This window comes from Strongylocentrotus purpuratus, unplaced genomic scaffold (genome assembly GCF_000002235.5).
Source record: "Strongylocentrotus purpuratus isolate Spur 01 unplaced genomic scaffold, Spur_5.0 spur5_scaffold_11, whole genome shotgun sequence".
NCBI classification, from domain to species: domain Eukaryota; kingdom Metazoa; phylum Echinodermata; class Echinoidea; order Camarodonta; family Strongylocentrotidae; genus Strongylocentrotus; species Strongylocentrotus purpuratus.
In genome coordinates this window covers 22,964,308-22,985,074 of record NW_022145596.1, presented here as the reverse complement: position 1 = coordinate 22,985,074, position 20,767 = coordinate 22,964,308, and the positions used below count along the sequence as shown (strand labels likewise).

General features: G+C 38.4%; 1 protein-coding gene across 1 annotated transcript; it reads left to right on the top strand.

Moving 5' to 3' along the window:
* Positions 1 to 441: 441 nt before the first annotated feature.
* LOC115922293 (beta-alanine-activating enzyme-like) lies at positions 442 to 17,132 on the top strand. The gene is made up of 14 exons (XM_030980919.1): positions 442 to 724; positions 2,029 to 2,149; positions 2,661 to 2,914; positions 3,709 to 3,898; positions 4,303 to 4,550; positions 5,270 to 5,364; positions 5,772 to 5,959; positions 6,443 to 7,363; positions 9,399 to 10,300; positions 11,037 to 11,185; positions 11,963 to 12,126; positions 12,905 to 13,036; positions 13,989 to 14,120; positions 15,247 to 17,132. The coding sequence occupies exons 1-14, from the start codon at positions 495 to 497 to the stop codon at positions 15,670 to 15,672; spliced, it is 4,152 nt and encodes a 1,383-aa protein (XP_030836779.1). The 5' UTR covers positions 442 to 494; the 3' UTR covers positions 15,673 to 17,132.
* Positions 17,133 to 20,767: the final 3,635 nt, after the last annotated feature.

The following is a 20,767-nucleotide window of genomic DNA, read 5'->3' as shown; positions in this document are numbered from 1 at the left end:
GCTACAGCCAGGAAGCAAGGTTGCACAAACAATAACACACATGATAAATAGTATTTCCTTTTCATTTTTTTTATTGAGGTAGAAATACATCAAGTGAAGTCGGCCAAATAAATGGATCAGAAATGACATTTTCATATATTCATATATTTTTTTAAATCTTTTTCTTCTCCCCTTCTACTATTACTTCCCCTTCTCCTTCTCCTTCTCCTCCTCCTCCTCCTCCTCCTCCTCCTCCTCCTCCTCCTCCTCCTCCTCCACCTCCACCTCCTTTTGTCTTCTTCTTCATGTTATTGTTTTTATTCCCAGTCCCTGTGTTTAGCAAAAGAGTTGACTGGCCCTTTTTATGCATTTCCCCCTTTTTCATAACATCTGACTATCGAGTTTAGAATACACTCTGATATCATGACGCCAGTTTTAACATTGTTTTCTTCTCCAGAACTGTATCCTGTCGGCCTATTGAGTGTTGCTTATGATCATAGAAAGATGTCAGCAAAATGACTGAACTGACCCTTCACAAGCTGATGATAGAAACCTGCTCCAAGTTCCCCCATCACTTGGCAGCCATATTTGATGACGGTTGCCATGGTGCCGAGGTGGTAACATACAGACAGGTTCTGGAGACCGCAAACACAGTAACATCCCTTCTAAATGCTCACTCCAAGTGTGGGGAGATCATCGGCCTTTATGCGGAGCCTGGCATCACCTTGCCTGCTTTCATTCTTGGGTAAGTCACCTGGGGCATATTCTGAGATTCATTTTGATCTCAGTAGGGCTGTCTTCATCAGCTCAAGATTGCCAAATATCCCGCTATGTGAACTATCCCGATCGCAAATTATCAAGCTAATTTGCGTCTTCATCAGCCCAAATTAGCGGGATATTTGGTCGGGATAATATCCCAAGAAATCTCAGTCTAGTTTGCAAAATATCCCACTCTTTCTTCTTAAGAAGATACTGGTGTGATGATCTCAGACTACGAGCTGGTGTATAAGAAATAACAAGGTCTTGTAAATAGTTTGGTGCCACTCTATTTACAGCCTTCCATGTGAGGAGAAGGATTTTGAATTTTATGCGCTTGTAGATTGGCAACCAGTGCAGCTTTTTGAGAACAGGAGAAATGTGTTCATATTTAGATGTCCCTGATAAAACCCTGGCAGCTGCATTCTAAGCGTGTTGAAGTTTGTCAAGTATGCGTGAAGTGTATAAATATATATATTACATACATACTTAACAAGACTGTGTTGAACTTGCAGTACCGGTATGTTCTTATAACTGCCTCGATCCCCATGGAACCATATTACACATGCCTGTGAAGTACTGTGTAGAGATACTTTTCTGTATAGATTCGAAAATAGACAATTGTGTTATCCTTTGTTTATCACAACAAAGGACTCCACATTATCCTTTAACTTTTCTTTTTATATGATCTAGACCTCCAAGTACATCCAGCACCTGTGCAGTACAGTTTCTAAGAGATCCTCTCAAGTCCCATTGTTTGGTGGTCCTTGGAACTTGAACTAATCCCCCTTTCGATCAGTGACAGCTACTTGTACAAAACAGTGCACTTTTGTATAGTTGTATGAAAGGCCACAGTTGCCCAATTATGTAGACAATTCTTGTTAATTTTTAATGCAAAGCAAAAAGGCAGCATTTGGTGGAAACTTGAAGTTTAAAGAAAGGACTGCTTTATACATGGAGTTTGCGTGAAATTCTGTTTAGCCTTGACATTTCTCTCAGCGGATTTATGTTCATGTGCTCATTTTCTGGCCCCTTTTACCAACCAACAGTGTCTCTTCTTGTACTGGTATACCTTTGTATGTAAATTATTGTATGAAATGTATTGCTGTTGCTGTTAGTAAATAAATCAATCAAAGCAAAATACTTACATTGTTATGCCTCTGAGGGAGTAGCTTTTATTTGCAGTTTTTTAATTGCGAGTAACTGACTATTTCAACAAATTTATTTTTCTGTAGTCTTCCAATTCCTGCAAACATTATTTCTTCATAATTTATTATTTTTTGCTTAAACCAGTATTCTGCAACTCCCTGCTGCCTACGGCCCTATTGATCCACATGCTCCAAGCTCCATCAATGAGTATTTCATCAAAGAAGTTGGCATCCGTATCGTCTGTGTACAGAGCTGTCTATTAGAGGTAGATATATTTTTAATTTATTAGCAAGAGATCTGTTTTGGCTTAATTTTGATGAGCAGTTATGACTCAAACTATTGTCGACTAATTTCTTGTTCTAGGAATTCTCAAGTAGATTCCTACCTATCTTGATATATTTATATCAACAAGTTTATTTCACCAGCATCAGAATCTTCTGCCTGAAATAAATCAATGATTATTTGCTCAGAGCTCAATAAAAGAAACAATAAAGGGGAAATAATAAACTGGTCTAAAAGTATAAGGAGTGATAAGGATTCAAGTAAGAACAAAAGTAGATATGATGGCAAGATGAAGTCCTTTGGTCTTTCACTTATTCATTTGGCTTGAATTTGAAACCAGGAGAGAATTTAACCTAGTTTATCTTAACATCGGTTGCTTTATTTTCAGATACATTCTTGCACGTGTAACTGGCCGTAACTGTTGATGATCATAACTGCATAATTCTTTTTCATCCCTAAATCTTTCTTCCTTTTGTTTGATCTCACCACATCAGCACTTTGCCAATGGTCTAGGCCAAAGCTTTGATTGGGAACTCTGCCACAATGTAGACCAAGAGCCGATGTCTTCTGGGCTAGTTCCAGTGCGACTAGAAGCCACCAAGCACAACAAGCAGGACCTGTGCAATGGAGACAGAGAGGAACAGTCCTCTTCTCTGGCATATGCTCTCCATACCTCAGGGACGACTGGCAGGCCTAAGATAGTGCGAGTGCCACACTCTTGTATAGTACCAAACATTTTGGATCTTAGGTTAGTGAAAAATAATACACTGAAGTAGATTCATTAACCCATTAAATTTTGGTTTTGGTAGAGGTGTTGTGGCCCAGTGGATAAGTCTCTAGACTTTGAACCACAAGGTACAGGGTTCAAATCCTTACTGTACTATCATCCTTTGACAAGACATTAATCTACATTTGCCACTCCCAAGGTGGGTTGAGGTAAATCGGTACCTGGTATGATCATTCCTGGAAATGCATTCTGCGCTGATAATGGCTGCTGTAGCTAAAGCTAGGGTATTAATTTCCAAAGCTCTTTAGAAGTGCATAGATACATTATTGAGTGATATGCGCTATACAAGAACTGATTTTTTTTAAAAACTTATTATTATTACTATTTTTATGAGACTCCACCCAAGTTACCCCAGGCTTAGTACTCCAAAGGCTCAAGTGATCATTGACTTTGTCATTCATTGGCCCCATTATGCAAAATGATGAAGTATCAAGTTAGTGGTGCCTCTTCACGCATAGTCGCCAGTCAGGATACAATAATCAAAACCATTCAAACTTCTTGTTTCTGAGTATTGATTTGCGTTGTAGTTCTGTTTGTGGACAATAGATATATCAGACATGGGTCAAGTATTACTCTAATGTGTTCTTATTCGAAAATGGTTCTTTATGATGAAGATTTTGATGTGCTTTTTAATGGTAATTTTATGAAGTCTGGTTTCAAGAGGATGCAAAGATGTTGTAAAGAGAGGTCTCTGTGTTTTCCGTTTAAACCATGATCATTTTATTGGTAGAGCTCTTCATCCCTTTATTTTACAGGGTGATTTTCACTATCACCGAAGATGATGTGGTCTTCATGGCTTCACCTCTGACCTTTGACCCCAGTGTGGTAGAGATGTTCATGACCTGGAGCCAGGGAGCAACCCTCCTGATGGTACCTACCAAGCTCAAGATGGCTCCCAGCTCTCTAGCCCAAGTCCTAAAGAGAAACCATGTGACTGTTTTACAGGTAGAACAGGGCTGCAACAATATTTGAATTAGATCATTCATGATTGTTATTTTTTATATAGAAAGGATGCAAACCAGGACCTGGTTTAAAGTGGTATAAACTGCCAGGAAGTTAAAGAATAGATGCCAAGTTGGAACATTTCTCAAAGTATTTAATGTGAGGGTTTGCTGCAAGTTTTACAACTTACATATAGATTTCTGCATTGAAACATAAGTAGTCAAATTCATCTTCAAATATTCTGAATATTGATAATTCTGCTTTAGATTTCAATACAGGCATAATTTGTTTGTTTTTGCCTCAGATCTTAAAATAGATTCATGAACTATTTAAGGAAAGGACTTGGGAATAATATTTCTAAAAAAATGTTTAAAAATCACTTCTTCTTCCTCCTCTTCTTCCATCAGGCCACGCCATCCCTCGTATCCCGCTTCTCATCCTCGGCGTTGCAACAAGATCTTCTTGGTGCCTCCTCTACCCTTCGCCTCCTTGTTTTCGGGGGCGAATCCTGCCCTACTCCTGCTTCCATCGCCCGCTGGAGGGGGGCTGGGAACCGGACAGAGTTCATCAATCTGTACGGAATCACCGAAGTATCCAGCTGGGCTGCCTGCTTCAAGATTCCAGAGGAGTGGATAGAGGAGAGACTAGATTACCAGTGAGTACCTAGTAATATCGTTGGTGTGGTTTGTTTGTTTTACCTGTGGACAGAGGAGAGACTAGATCACCAGTGAGTACCAAGTAATATTGTTGGGTGGTTGGTTTGTTTTCCCCGACTGCTAAGAAATCATGTGTATGCTTGTAAGTAAGCAACCAGGGGACCGACGGCTTCAAGTCTTCTCCAAGAGATATCTTGTAATACTGTTAGCTTATTTAAGTATATCTCTAAAATATTTAAGCATCTTTTCAATGTTACTCTGTAACAGCAATTGCGATAGTCATTTGACTGATAAGATTGAGGGGAATCAGTACAGATATTGTTGTCATGGGCATTGGCTGTATTTATGAAGGTGGACAACCTAGTTGAACTAAGTCCACTAATTTATGGAGTGCGAAATGTACCATTAATTTTAGTGTACCAGAAATTTCTGTATATCTATGACAAAAATGAATGCTTAAAAGGAATCCAGTCATAAAAAAAGGAAAGAGAAATTAATTTCACATTGGCATGATTTTGTTTGTTCATTTAGTATCAGAATTATGCTAATATTTACTTTGGTTCCCTTAGATCAGTGGACTAGATCTACCTACTTAAACCTACACTGATATTAGCGCCAACTTGTGATAACCGACCGTGTCTTTAAAGTTTGTGTTGGTCTATTTTGCAGATCATTCTAAAACGCCTTGTTGCTCTTTCTGTCCCGTTTGTTTCTGTAGTATTCCATTAGGAGATGCACTGAAAGACACCATACTTCAAGTCAGAGATGAAACCGGGCGAGAGCTTGAATCAGGCATAGGGGAGGTGTTTATCGGTAAGCTGGAGTAAAAGTTTTATACCACATTCTTGCAGATCCAAGAAAGTGCAGTTTTACTGAGTAGTCTTTAAACCCCCCCCCCCCAAAAAAAAAGGTATATTAGTGAAAGAGGTTATGAAATCGAAGAACGCAAATTACACCTTCAAGGTAAAAGTAAAATGCCTCATGTGTAAAAAAGTATTGAAATATTGATAAGGGAGTACTTGATTTAAAGATAGACAAAACAAAATTGAGAATAGCCTTGGATAAACATAGTGAGAGACAGACGTTGATGGATATGCATTTCAAATTTTTTGAATGGTCACTTTCATTTTAATCTATCTTACTGTGTATTAGAAAATGATATGTAAACACTATGGTGTCGTTAGTGAGTGAATACTTGCAATCATTTTGTTCTATTACAGGGGGATACCTGCGTGTCTGTTTCCTTGGTGATGAAGAGTTACAAGTGTTAGTGAGGAGAGACCAACTGGTAATGAGGTCAACTGGAGATATGGTAGAGGTCACCAACAGAGGGCTCCTCTTTCTCGGCCGTCAGGACGATCAAGTCAAGCGTCATGGCAAACGAATAAGTCTCTTTCATGTTAAACAGGTAAATATTTTGCATTCTGTTTTTCATCTGAATGTGTCTCATAAAGACATGGGGGGTGTTTCACAGTCCTAAGTCAGGCTTAACTCTAAGTTGGACTTAAAATTATGGAGAGCTATTTGCAGAGAAAATTCAGCTTTTTTAGACTTTTTATAAATTCCACATCAAGAACAAGAAATCTCCTCGATAATAGAAGATATGAATGATTTGTATCAAAATTTTCAAAATATTTTCATAGATGCTAATGGCTTTCCATAATTGTGAAGTCCAACTTAGAGATAAGTTCAACTTAGGATCTTTGTGAAGCACCCCCATGTTATATCGAAAATAGTACAAGTGTTTTGATGACATGTAATTCCAGATATAACATGTACAGAATATTGGTACAGTGGTTAGAATTTAGTGAAGGCTTAAGTTATATGATGTTGTGAAGTCTTTGTTTGGGATGTAATATTACTGATTGTGATTCTGATTATGCTCTAACAGGTAATTGAAGCCTGCCCAGATGTTGAATCCTGTGATGTCATCCATACAGACGGCAGGTTGATTGCATTCTACACTCCGTCCGGCAAACACCCTACCTCAACACCAGGTCCAGTCGAGCAGCGGTCTGGTCAAGAAAATGATATCATCCAGAAGACCTTCTCTCCTCTTGGATCTGCCTCACCACCACTACCATCACCATCGTCGTCATCACCGGTCATGCCGTCGTTTGATCTGGAGTTAAGTGATACGTCAGCTGGAGTAGCAAGACCAACAGGAAAACAATCAGTTTCTTCAATTACATCACTGAACAAGTTAAAATATGATCCATCCAGCCAGTCAGATTGGTCAAGTTTAGATTTCAATCACAAACAATCCTCAAATATATCTGAAATAGATCTAGGTGACTGTTCGCTTGATCTGGAATTAAGTGATACGTCAGCTGGAGTAGCAGGGCCAACAACTGGAAAACAATTGGTTTCTTCAATGACATTACTAGCTGAGTTAAGATATAATCCATCTACTCAGTCAGCTGATGGATCAAGTTTAGATTTCAATCACAAACCATCGTCAAATATATCTGAAATAGATCCAGGCGACTGCCAAAACAATGGCCGTGTATCCGTAGCTATCAGAGCATTAGTGCCTTCGGAGGATTCAAAGACCTCTTTGGGTAGGGTCCTGCAGCCTCCGAGGAGTGTTGCGAAGTATCTGAGAGGGGCACTTTCAAGTCATGCTATCCCGGACCGGTTTGTGGCCCTGCAGGAGCTCCCCATCACAAGACATGGCAAGGTGGACACGGCAGCGCTGAAGGAGCTTCTTTGGCAGCTTGAAGCATCTGAAAAGGAGAGGAGAGAGAAGCAGAACATCAGAGGCCAAAGGTCAACGGGAAGATGGCAGGAGATTCTGGTCAGAGAGTGGAAGGTGAGAAATCATGCTTTGTGAATGCTATTAGGATTTAAACGAACTGTTTATTGCAAGTGTAATCTAGTGAAAAGCATAGTTATTGTAATTCTCTCTTGTTGCATTTATATTCCGACTTTCAGTTAATGATGAAGAAAACTACAATATTGTTATTTTTATGCCTCCGCCACCGAAGGTGGTGCCGGAGGCATCATGTTTTCGGGTTGTCCGTACGTCCGTCCCGTTTGACCGTTATCACAATATCTCAAGAACCATTTAAGATTTAAACTTAAGACTCGGGAATAGTATTTATCACCATAGGAAGACGATCTGATTAGATTTTGGAGTACGTAGGTCAAAGGTCACAGGTCACAGAGGTCAACTTATGAAATTCCTTGTATTGAGTTTGTTAGCGCGATATCTCAAGAACCATTTGAGATTTAAACTTCAAACTTAAGGATAGTATGTATCACCATAGGAAGACGATCTGATTAGATTTTGGAGCACGTATGTCAAAGGTCAAGGGTCACAGAGGTCAACTTATGAAATTCCATACATGAGATTGTTATCATGATATCTCAAGAACCACTGAAGATTTAAACTTCAAACTTAGTGATAGTGTGTATCACTATAGGAAAACAATCTGATTACATTTTGGAGCACGTAGGTCAAAGGTCAAGGGTCATAGAGGTCAACATATGAAATTCCATACATTGAGATTGTTATCATGATATCTCAAGAACCACTGGAGATGTAAAAACTTCAAACTTAAGGATAGTATGTATCACCATAGGAAGACGATCTGATTAGATTTTGGAGCACGTAGGTCAAAGGTCAAGGGTCACAGAGGTCAACTTATGAAATTCCATACATTGAGATTGTTATCATAATATCTCAAGAACCACTGGAGATTTAAACTTCAAACTTAATGATAGTGTGTATCACCATAGGAAGACAATCTGATTAGATTTTGGAGCACGTAGGTCAAAGGTCAAGGGTCACAGAGGTCAACTTATGAAATTCCATACATTGAGATCGTTATCGCGATATCTCAAGAACCACTGGAGAATTTTCACTTCAAACTTAATGATAGTATGTATCACCATATCATAATATCTCAAGAACCACTGGAGATTTAAACTTCAAACTTAATGATAGTGTGTATCACCATAGGAAGACAATCTGATTAGATTTTGGAGCACGTAGGTCAAAGGTCAAGGGTCACAGAGGTCAACTTATGAAATTCCATACATTGAGATCGTTATCGCGATATCTCAAGAACCACTGGAGAATTTTCACTTCAAACTTAATGATAGTATGTATCACCATATCATAATATCTCAAGAACCACTGGAGATTTAAACTTCAAACTTAATGATAGTGTGTATCACCATAGGAAGACAATCTGATTAGATTTTGGAGCATGTAGGTCAAAGGTCAAGGGTCACAGAGGTCAACTTATGAAATTCCATACATTGAGATTGTTATCATGATATCTCAAGAACCACTGGAGATTTAAACTCCAAACTTGTTTAAATTGCTCTATGGCGGAGGCATCATTTTCGACTGCGCGCAGTCAAAATTTCATCTAGTTTTAATAAGGTGATACATTGTATACTCACAAAAATATTTGCAAGTTTATGAGCTTTTAACAAAATACGAGGCCAAAACTCAATTACACATAGTTCATATCAAATTGATATATTTGGGTAGGGGCAAATTCAAGATTGTTTAAAAGAGGGCTAAAAATTTCCGCCAACACAAACTTGGAAAAGGGAGAGCAAGCTAGGATCATAACGTTTCCTGAAAAGTGCTTCTCCTGGAAATGTTTTGCCATTGGAATCCGATGGCCATCTCAAGTGTCTGACAGGGCTGCTGGCCTTTCTCTTAAACCCTGAGGCAAGAGATGTTTTTCTTGTTTTCTTTTGCCCCTCATCCTCCCTATATCAACATATGTTTATGTACAAAATCGCTTTATTTTGTGTTATCTTTCTTGTTTTTTCTCCAGTATGTAATTTCGCTATCTCTCATAAATATATACCCCCTCATAAAACAGAACTGTCTCTTCTTGGCTGAATCGGATGCCATTGGGGACCATGACTCCTTTGTGACACTGGGTGGAGATTCCTTCCAAGCTCTGCGCTTGGTCAATTCTCTTGAAGCTTCCCTTGGCATGCCTCTGCCTGACCTCATGGATGACCTCCTGCATCGGACCTTCTCCAAGGTTCAGCAGACCTTCGGGCAACATCTTCAACAGACTACTTGCTGCCAAAGTGATCTTGAAAGCCATCAGGACATGGACACTAAAAATCAGAAGACAAGCATTGATTCAGAACATTTTATCGAAAATCATCACCAAGAATACGAAGGTGATAAGGAGGAACAGTTTGCCAATAAAAACGTAGACAAATTATTTGCTGCAAGCACTGGCAAGGAAGCTGTTCCAGATAATTGTCTTCTTGATAATAAACCAACTCAGATTGCTGTGAGATCTGTGGAAAATCAGGACTTAAACATATCATTTTCTGAACACCAAAAGGACAATTTTTTAGGAGTGGACTCTGCAACTCGAGGTAGGAAAATGGATGATGATTTGCTGACCAGTCAAGCACTCAAAAGAAAACTTTCCTCTAGAGATCCTCTGGATGATGCATCTTCAAAGAAGACATCAATTAGCCAAGAGAGAGCGCCTCCGTTAGGCTCTGACAGGGTAAATTCACAGCCAAATTATCCAGATACCCAAAGGAACTGCATTGTTTCAGTCCGGAGAGGTACCCAGATTCTACATCACAACTGCTTTCGGGATAGGACATCAGAAGGGGGCCATGGAGCGTGTGCGGAGCCATCCGTTGAACAGTCAGAATGCAGTGTAAATACAGGAAAGCTCTGCTTTGAAGAAAATTGGAGAGTGGACACTGGGAAATGCGTTGATGCTTCACCTCTTGTAGTGTGTACCAGGTAAACTATCTAGATATCTGTTGATTAAAAAATTAAACATTTTCAATCACTTCTGTGCACTGCAAACAGAAATTTCCACCAAGAACCTTATAAGGTATCGCAGTTTTGTCAATCTCTTCTTTTTCTTCCCAAGGTATCGCAGTTTTGTCAATCTCTTCTTTTCCTTCCCAAGTACATAGGGGCAAAGTTATGTAGTGTGCCATGCACTGTACAAGAATGGTTTATTATTATTATTATTATTATCTGATGTAGAAAAGGTTTTATGCTCTGTTTATTTCTTTTTCTTGATCCATGTACTGTATTACAGTATTACAATGTAACAAATATATGAAAGTCAGAATCTAACTGTTCAAATTTGATTTATACTAAATGTTTGTTAGCTTGTTGTTACATAAGGGGTTACTATTGTCATCCTCCTCAACTTACTTATTTTCATCTATCACTTACCTCTGAGTAGAAGATGGAGCATTATACTAACATTCTCAATTTTTATCAATTTTTTATCATTCATGATGAATTTAATAAAAACTGTTTTTAAGTTTATATACTTGTAGTGGGATGCACATATTTTACATTATTTATATTTATTATTTTATAATATTGGCATTGTGAAAGCTTTGTTTTTTAGAGTGCAATAGAGGACATATTATGGAAAGAACTCAACACCTCTAAAACTATAATCTATAAATGATCATTTTGTTTTCATCCCATCTTTAAATATATATACATTGTGTAGCTCCAGCCAAACAGTCTACATTGGCTCACACTCTCACCGATTTGTCGCTATCACCATGGAAACAGGGAATGTCTTATGGGAGGCGGTGTTAGGTGATCGAGTGGAATCATCGGCTTGTCTGTCTGCTTGTGGAAAATACGTCATTGTCGGTACGAGACCTATCTTTCCTTTGTTAATCTTATAGCAGTTTGTTCAATCATACAGCAAGAATGTAATTTTTAAATACAGTGTTTGCATATTTTGGTTAGAATTATTATGTTGACTTTTGATAAATTATATCATGTTAGTGCAATAATTATACTGCTTGTCTGAAATTTATTGGACTGCGGAATGCGGTCTAAATCTTGATTGAATAGTATCAACCAGGTTGCTATGCTACTGTGATTTATGAATTTGCATTGTATCTGCTTTTGATAAGCTCATCAGTTGAAAATGAACTATCAAGACTTGATTTGGCTTATTAGAGCTTTGTATCATTGTTAAAGGGTGTAAGAAATATCTTTGATTAGAATGAAGTTCTTCTCCAAGGAAGCTAAAAATTTGTTGAATTTTTTGACATTATTATCCTGATGACTATTCAGATCTTCAGTCATTCAGATTTTACATGTTTGAATGTTTGTATCAAATACCTGACGAGTCTATGTGTCTTTCCCGTGGCCTGACTTTGGGGCCAATCGGGTATAATACGACTACGGACGACGCGACCGCAGCAATCATGTGCGTGCAACATATGTGAAACCTAAGCGTGAGGAGAACTTCGGTCTGTTTCACGAAGCAGACCATGTAGAGATTAAGTCGCTGCCTGACTACCGTTAATCAAGTCCATCCGTTTACGTGCAGTTGTCCAAAAGAAGACATAGATGGCCTTAACCAGTATTTGCCAAGCTTCACTCCCTTTAAGATAAAATAATTGTTTTGTTACCCAGGTTGCTATGATCGTTTTGTGTACTGCCTGTCTGTATCGTCTGGAGACATTTGTTGGAAGTATGAGACTGGAGATGTGGTCAAATGCTCACCAGTCTGTGATGTCACAAATGGACTGGTGTACATCGGATCACATGACCAACACATCGTGGCGTTGCAAGTTCAGGTAATTTGCGCAAAGAATTTATCTGCTGTGAAGCCGGAAGTTGGGATGGGAAACTTTGGAACATTGTTCAGGATGATGCCAATTGTGAATATGAACTACATGCGACATTTGCAAACATTTTGTGTTCACAACATTTTCTAGACTAAAGGTAGCTAATTTTAAAAGCAGCGTCAAGCTGAAAATGCATTTCTAAATACTTTGCATGGTCTCTTTTCCTTTATTACTTTATTAAGTTAATCAAATCTTTACCAAGAGTATTTCAAGTAGTTAGGCTGATTATAGGACCCTGTAATAGAAGTTGTATGTTTGCTGGACACATGGGTCTGGATGTAAACAAAATAAAAAAACCCAAAATGTAAATTTTGTGGACTTAAAGAACCAGATACGCATTTTGCATGTGAAAGACATGTATACAACTAACGGTAATCTTTTCACTACCTGCTTTATCTATCATAATTTTTTAATGGAAATGAGAAATAAATTCAATGAAACAAAATGGACCCCCCCCCCCCCAACAAAAAAAAACACATCAACAACAAACATATAACAAACAAAGTAGAATGTCACATATCAATCTGCTAATGCCACATATTTGTAGTTTTTACATTCCATATTATGGACAATAAAATCAATTCAATTCAATTCAATTCAATTCAATTATTGGGTTTTAAGCATAGCACTTTTCATTTATACCAGAACTCCAAACAACCTTGGATGTCATGGTTCATAGGTTTTGCCGACAACTTCTCCACCCTCTTCTTTATATCTTTGTTTGTAGGAGGAGAAATGTGAGATGAAATGGCGATCCCACTGTGGTGGTGGATCCGTCTTTGCCTCACCCTGTATCCACCATGCCTCGGGAACTGTAGTAGCAGCTACTCTGAGAGGACGTGTCGTAGCATTCAACAAGGTATTACCAGGGCCATGTCCAATGAAGAGTTGCGAGTGATCCAAACCAAATTGCAAGTCCTCTAAGCAATCAAAAATTTGCTCTCTCCTATGTAGGTAGTTGGGATTGATATCAATCGCAAATAAGATGCGATTGATTGCAACACTTTATAAGACAGGGTTCATTTATTTTTCAACGCCTTGCTCTTGAAATAATCTTAGCCGAACAAAATGTTGCAACTGTTACTATGAACCAAGTCTTCGGGGGTTTCTATTGCCTGACATTTACATGCGAGGTAAAACTGGAGTGGTAAAGAGCTATAGGTTTCCTTGGTTATTTTACGAATTTTGTTTTGATTTTGTTTTTAAACATTTTCTTCATCTCATGGTAGTTTCCTTGGTTATTGACATCCACACAGCACTATAAAATCTATTCATTCCTTGTTATAAAAGATATTGAATAGTTTGCTTAAAGGTAAAGACCAGTAGTGGAAACGCCCCAATTTCAAAAAATGAAATGGAAGCTCTCATTACCAATCATGTGAAAGAATATGTTTTGACTAATACATGATGATAAAAAATTTGCCGGGAAACCACCTACTAATTCATATATTTGGTAAATTTGTTTCTCTCATGGTCTGTGAGAGATATAGGGTAGTCCCATATACATCTTTCTGTGTATAGTGCTTGTAACTTTACGAAGAATGGGCCAAATTTCTTATCATTTTGATGATTCCAGAACCTTGCAGATGCTAGATGCTAGATGATCAACCTTTTCTGATCGATTCCACAACGTTTCTTTCACAATGCAATCGCATGACCATAACTGGTCTTTACCTTTAAAGAACATTTAGTAAACTGGTACCTGTCCTTTTTGCTCCCTTCTTGAAGTGACCAGGCACCTCAGAGGGAGATTCTTCTGAAGTGTAACAAACCTATTAAATTCTTCTCATAATCTGTATTGAATATAACAGGAGTCTGGAGAAATGAAGTGGTCATTCGCCTGCCCAAAGCCAGTGTTCTCATCACCTGTTGCTATAGACAACAGCGTTCTTGTTGGATGTGTGGATGGCATCATGTACTGCCTATCTCATGCTGGCATCCAGGTAGGCAAAGCGATAGATAAAGAGCCTGGCACTGATTTGTAGGAAAGCAGAAATAGAAGTTTGTAAATCTCATAATAGACCAGTTCACGGTTAGCACATGTCTGCAATGACCCCGAATATCCACAGATCTTCAAAACATGAAGAGGTCCCACTTTGTACATTTTGAAATAATCACTCCATACAGCGATGGAGGTGCTACATAATTGCTTCCCCTTTTCAAAGAATACTTCCACCTGTGTATCATGGAGTGCACTGCTTGTGCATGAATGAATAATAATAACATAACTTTCATGAGCACGTATCCAGTATTTTGTCTCCATATATTTCACAATTTGTTCTGCAATGACCTTTATCTGCTCATGCTCAGACTGCAACCGTGAACTGGCTTATTCACCCTACCACAAATACAATGTTGTCAACAGCAGATGGCGACCTTCCTCCCATGCTACGCAGGTCAGCACAAGTGCAGATACGATACTAGGGAAGACAAAAAGACAAGGTCTCTTTCCGGCTTCCATAGAGAATATACAGCAGTGTCAACTAATTCCTTATTTTACTAAACTATTGTTCAGGCTTCATGAATTCCCCCCCCCCCCCCCCCCATGACTTGATGAGATCTATGTAGGCACCATGATAATCTGTTGCTTACAAGTTTATTGGTTCAGAAACTATAATACTACCCATTGTATTTGTATGGGAACTGGGAGTGCCTTTGCCAAATATACCGATGGTTGGTGCTGCCCTCTATGGCCAAATAAAGTAGCGGTGGTAAGAATTGAGAGGATTAGTGGCGACAAGCTCATGTATTTCCACTGTTGTTGCTCGAGGACTTTATAAGAGGCATTAAAAAACAAGATTGAAGGGTATTGCAAGACTTTATTTGAAGAGTGTGTTGGATATTGTATGAGTGGACATCCATAGTGTCCACCTTCTTAGTGACAAAATTGGTCGCCAAACGAGGTGAAAAGATATAAATTGTAGAATGTCAACCCTCATCGCCAGTGTGATAAACAGCATGTGAAGATATTTGGACCATTATTTATGAATTATTACAAGGGGGATCATGAAAAATAGTTAGAAGCGTTCACTAATTTAAATCATTTTTAATTTTGTTGTTCTCCGACAGTTATGGACCCACACGGTCGATGGACCCATTTTCTCATCACCATGCATCTCAACCCTCCACCCACTCTCCCAGCCCCTCTCCAAAGATGAACAACCATCTCGTCACACGGTCATCTTTGGATCCCACAATGGCTCTGTAACCTGTCTTGACCCCTCGACCGGTCAGCTCGAGTGGACCTCCAAAGTCTCTACCTTCCCCATCTACTCCACCCCTTTCGGCTTCACCCGGGACGGTCATCGCAGAGTGGCCGTCGCATCGACGGATGGTCGTGTCTGCACTCTAGATATGCAGACAGGCAACGTACTAACTGAAATGGTGCTTCCGGGTGAAGTGTTTTCATCACCCGTCGTGATTGAGGGTAAACATGTCGTTGTAGGGTGCAGAAATGATTATGTCTATTGCCTTCATTTGAAGGAAACTGATTAGGAGACAGAAATACTGCCAACATATTTCTTCCATTTGGGGCATTATGAACTGGTAAGAATACATGATATCAGGGCTTGAATATGTGTGTGATATTTTATAATTATGCTAAAGTTTATAATAATGATAGGCATTTCTGTAGCGCCGTCTATCTAGAATTTCTATTCTTACCTCCGGCTTTAGCCTAGCTGCCATTACAGCACTCACATAATTAAGAATTCGTAAAATAAATTTGCTTTCATTGTCAGATTTTTATTCACAAACCTTGAGTTTCAGAAAAGATAAATTCTAGTCCATCACTTACAATTTCTATCAAGTCTGTTAGTCTCATACAATGTAGCTGATAGAGCCCTACAACTTACTTTTCTCCATTTGCCAAAAAAGTGTGGAGCTCCCGCACAGATGTTTTAACTGCAACAGATTTTGCTTCTGGCAAGTACATATTCTGTAGGAACTCCCACGTTCCTATGCAAGCAGCCTGGCACTGAACATCCAGCACGTTTATTAGTTTAAAACAAAAGTCTACTGCCTTGGTCATTGTCTTGAACTTCAATGCTTGTCTCACCACAATAACGAAGAATTAAAGGGGGTTGATCCTTGAACCTATCACCAGAATGTAAGGCTGCGACATCTTGTTTTTGTCAATGCTGTCATTATAGATAGAATGTCATATCTGTCCCCTCAGGTTTCATATCAATGAAAGAGTTGAGATTTTCCCCTGTAGAACACTTCCCCTTCCTTCCTCTTCCTCTCCCGGTCAACACAAGTGGTAGGAGGCTAAAAGTAAGGTTCTTAGTTTACACTAGGAACCCTAATACTGTGCAGTAGTAGTCCTAGGTACTTTATTCTCCTGCTCATCACCTATCTAACGGAATGGAAATCCTATGACATTGAGTAATGATAATAATGTGTTGTTCTTGTATAGCGCATATCACATTGTTACATAACGTCTCTATGAACACCTAAAATACACCACATCATCTCGTGATATTGGTGTTTTGTGTTCAGTGTTTCCTTTTCTTTCCTTCTTCAAAACGACCATCAACGCTTTGAAGATATTATTGCTCTCCAGAAATTCATTCTTATCAGATAAATCCCAGTTCTTTTCAGCTTTGAAATGTCGATGAAGGGTATATCTAATCGATGGCATGAAACGATCAATTTTCGTCTTATCTTCACTGTCTGGTTTCCTCAGCGAAGCATAAAATGTCATTAAATATTCATCCAGCGCTTTCTTTGTGTCAGTCACAACAGCGAGAGACGCTCCAGTAACTTCAAAAATTTCTCAAACTTATAACGGCCATATTTAATCGCCCTCTTTGTGTTTTTAATATCCACATTTGCATAATTAGAAACAATGGACGGATTACTATCACACTCAAGACATGTATGTATCTTGCAGAGCCAATGAACTGATTAGATTTTAGGGTCATTAAGGTCATAGGTCAACGGACATCGGGCTTATTATGTATGAAAAATATCTTGTAATCATGATATTCTGAGAACCTGTTAATGGATTAAAATCAAATTTCAATTTTAAAATTGCTTCTGTTATGGTTTGTAAAATTGTTCTATGGCGGAGGCATACCTGCCAACCTGAGACAAGAGAAATTAGGAGTAAATTTTTCTGGATGGACTACGAGGTCGCGAACCACCGAAGGATTGGGGTAGTAGCCCGTAGATTGGGGGGGGGGGGGGGGGTACACAGGACTTTAGGGTCTATTTTTTTTCTCTCCATTTTAATGGTGCAAATGGGCCTTTTCCTTCAACATTTTTGCCCCACACATAAACAATTTTTGAAATATCAAAATGTGAACACTCACAAAACTACATGTTTCACTACCCACCTCAGTTAGGAGCCCTATTTTGCAAAGGTAGAAAGATTCAGAATTACTGGCTACTGAAGAAGAAGAAGAAAAGAAGGTTGAAATTGGACGAGCCTTGTCCTTAATTTCGCTGAAAGCTTTATGTTTCTTCGAGTTCATGTGTTTCTGAATGTCATTCATTCCCCCATGGTTGATACTGAAGTCGGCCGAACACACGATGCAAAATGCGTGTTGAAGTCCGAGTGCTGATTCTGCAACTGGAAATTGTTTCCCGTATTCTTTCTTATACTTCTGATTATGAACAGCACGAGTCTTACCCATTTTGTCCTTCAAAAATGGAGAAATCAACGAAGAAGAAGAATATAGTAGTAGTAATCCAAAATAAATCCGAGGTAGTCCGGTAAATAACAAGCTTCCACGATCGCAGTCATCGCACAAGCATTGAAGAAAACATGCCAATGTATACAGTGTTTATGCACGGTGTATCAACTGCACATGTAATATAAATACACGTGGGCTATACGCATGCAGTTACTATGCAACAACGCTGCATGTAGTGTATGTATTAGTACAACGTCCGCACACACTTTATCGATATAGCTTGCGCACGTGCTTCCATGTACTAGTACATGCAGTACATGGATAATGACTGCGGAACTAACGATCACGTTCGGGCTGCGCTGTGTATATCTTCTATGAGCGCGAGCGCGGATGTCGGCGTGATCTGGTTATCAGTGCTGTGTAATGCTTTAGTCTTATGCAACAGTCGTTTGTTTTAAAAATATTTTAAAATTAAAAAAAATCAGAGTTTTGAGGCATGCACTCGGAAATCGGAGTTGGTATGAAAAATGCGGAGGAACTCCGCCTAAATCGGGGTGGTTGGCAGGTATGCGGAGGGATCATTTTTGACTGCATAGCAGTCGTAGGTCCATCTAGTTTTTTTATAATGCCAGCACAAGTCTACTTTTTCTATAGTCTGGGAGCCTTTAAGATTTGACCACTTTAAGTTAATTAGACGATCTATTTCACTGAAAAAGATTTTCAGTCTGACCATACATGCAGCAGACAGGTTTAGCTCGAAATGGTCTTTGATGTAATGTGCTTCCTCACAAGGAAAGTTTCTGTTCTGCTAGATACTCCATTGTTTGGTCTAATTCCCCTTGGAACTTTTCAATTGCATTTCTGCTGTAGTGTGACACAAAGTAAATACTACAAATGACAATTAGAGCTAATATTAATTGATATACTGGGTTAATCCTACCTACCATGAGATCTGTGTCACAGAAAAACGACAATCATACCTGCTAGTTTTGCATGTAAGTCTCGGCTTAAAAAGAGTTTATTTACCTTTTTTTATGGTGTATATGAATTTCAAATATCAGAAGGAGATCTCTCTTCCGTCAGGGTAACATAGTAATGAAATAATTCTCAATTTCTCATGTGACAATTAGCCCCCGATTTTCAAAAACAATTTACTCAAATACATTTTCTTCACAAACCAGAGAATTATTGGCAATTACAATAACTCAAATTCCATATACCTGACTGAAATAAACTTCAATGTCATCGCCATCTGTCTAGGTGAATTACATTCATGGCAATTGTCACCTGTACAACCTACTACAAATATAATCCTTCTTGACCTTGACCCTAATCAGTCATAGAGGTATATCAATAAACATTTTTCTTAACCATTTAACTTTATCTTTGGTAATATTCATAACAAAATGACTTTTCTAGTAATCACATCAATGTAAAACATATCTATATTAGATATGGCAGCGAGGCAGATAAATAAACAATCATGACATCTTTCCCTTTGTTTACTACACATACATAAACATGACATCGTGTGTCATATATGTAATTTCCTATTGTAGGTTACAAGATGCTTTGCATTCCTATGCAAATGAAGGTTAGGGTGTGTATGCATGTACATTACATGTACATACAGAGTGAATGGTTTAGCCATTGACCATTTTCGCTCTCGTAATTTTGCACCTCGCTCATAGGGTTTACTTATAGTATTTAGTTCCCTAATACTTGCTTTTTAGGGAGAGGAATCGGTTGCTTCTTTTCACATTCTACTATGGCGGATGCAGCCCCAATACCTGACTTCTCGGGAGTTTCCGATTTGTCTTCTAATTCGGTTCCTCAACCATCACTTCACGCTATTTCGGCATAAGGGCTTTCAGCCATTGTGAAGGAAGCGGTAGGTGGAGTCAAGAATTACATTGACGAAGCTCTCGCTATATAGAAGGAGCAAACCGTGATATAAGTTTCTTGTGTTCGTAGCTGAAGTTTGGTGCTCCCCAAGGTAATTATAATGTGTCATATATAAATGTTTGCATAGTATAGCACAGGTCGTAAGATCAATAGGAAAAAAATTATTTCCGTTTGAGTTTGCGAATTAGGAAATAATGGGTGTTGGTAACATCTATTGCTCTTAAAGTCGTCATGAAAACTTTTACCATGATAAAGGAAGGTTCTTCTCAAAATTAATTCCTAGGTTCTGAATTTCGTTCTCACATTCCTAGATTAATACTTCAAAAACATTTCATTATGCAACAAATCACTGGGTATTACATATCTCATGAAAGTTTTTAAAACAAATTGTTCCAATTGTTACTGCACATAAATTATCATTAAAGTGACTTGGTAACATTGCTGAAGGTTGATGAAAAAATTGCCTAATTTTTGTATAGAATGTTACTCAATATATTCCTTCTACTGTACTAACCCTCTCTAAATGTTCCTTTTTTCTGTAATATACACAACTCATAACTTGGATTTTATGAACAAGTTTGTAATAAAATGCAAAGACAATACCTTCTTCATCCAAAAACATTGGGATCTTACAACACACTGAAAACGTAATTTAAAAAAAATTATCTATTATTACCATCAACAAACAAATATGTACTCATATATTGAATGGAAATAAAAACATGACTGCCTCTCGATACAAATAAATGTTAGTTGACATAACCAACTCCACCCCCTCTTTCCTATGTAAAAAAAAAAGAAGTTTCTTTGAATACTTTTATCCAGGCATTGGTACCAGCAGTTCATTATAGCAAGTGCAAGGTAATCTAAACATTGGAATTAAACTAGGAATGCATGCAGTTTTTTTTTTCTTCTTTAAGTTTTGATGTAGTTTCTGATTGTTTCCCTACAGGAAACTTCGCCTGGATATTCACCCATTTTGACCAGACCACTGAGCTGGTCACCTTTACTCAGGTGAAACTTCATGCAAGTAACAAACTTGGTAA

Bases quoted from the DNA above. Each gene is read 5' to 3' on its own strand.
- LOC115922293 (XM_030980919.1), top strand. From the start codon at position 495: ATGACTGAACTGACCCTTCACAAGCTGATGATAGAAACCTGCTCCAAG. The intron at 12,127-12,904 runs GTAATTTGCGCA...CTTTGTTTGTAG, and splicing joins TCGTGGCGTTGCAAGTTCAG to GAGGAGAAATGTGAGATGAA. The intron at 13,037-13,988 runs GTATTACCAGGG...TGAATATAACAG, and splicing joins GTGTCGTAGCATTCAACAAG to GAGTCTGGAGAAATGAAGTG.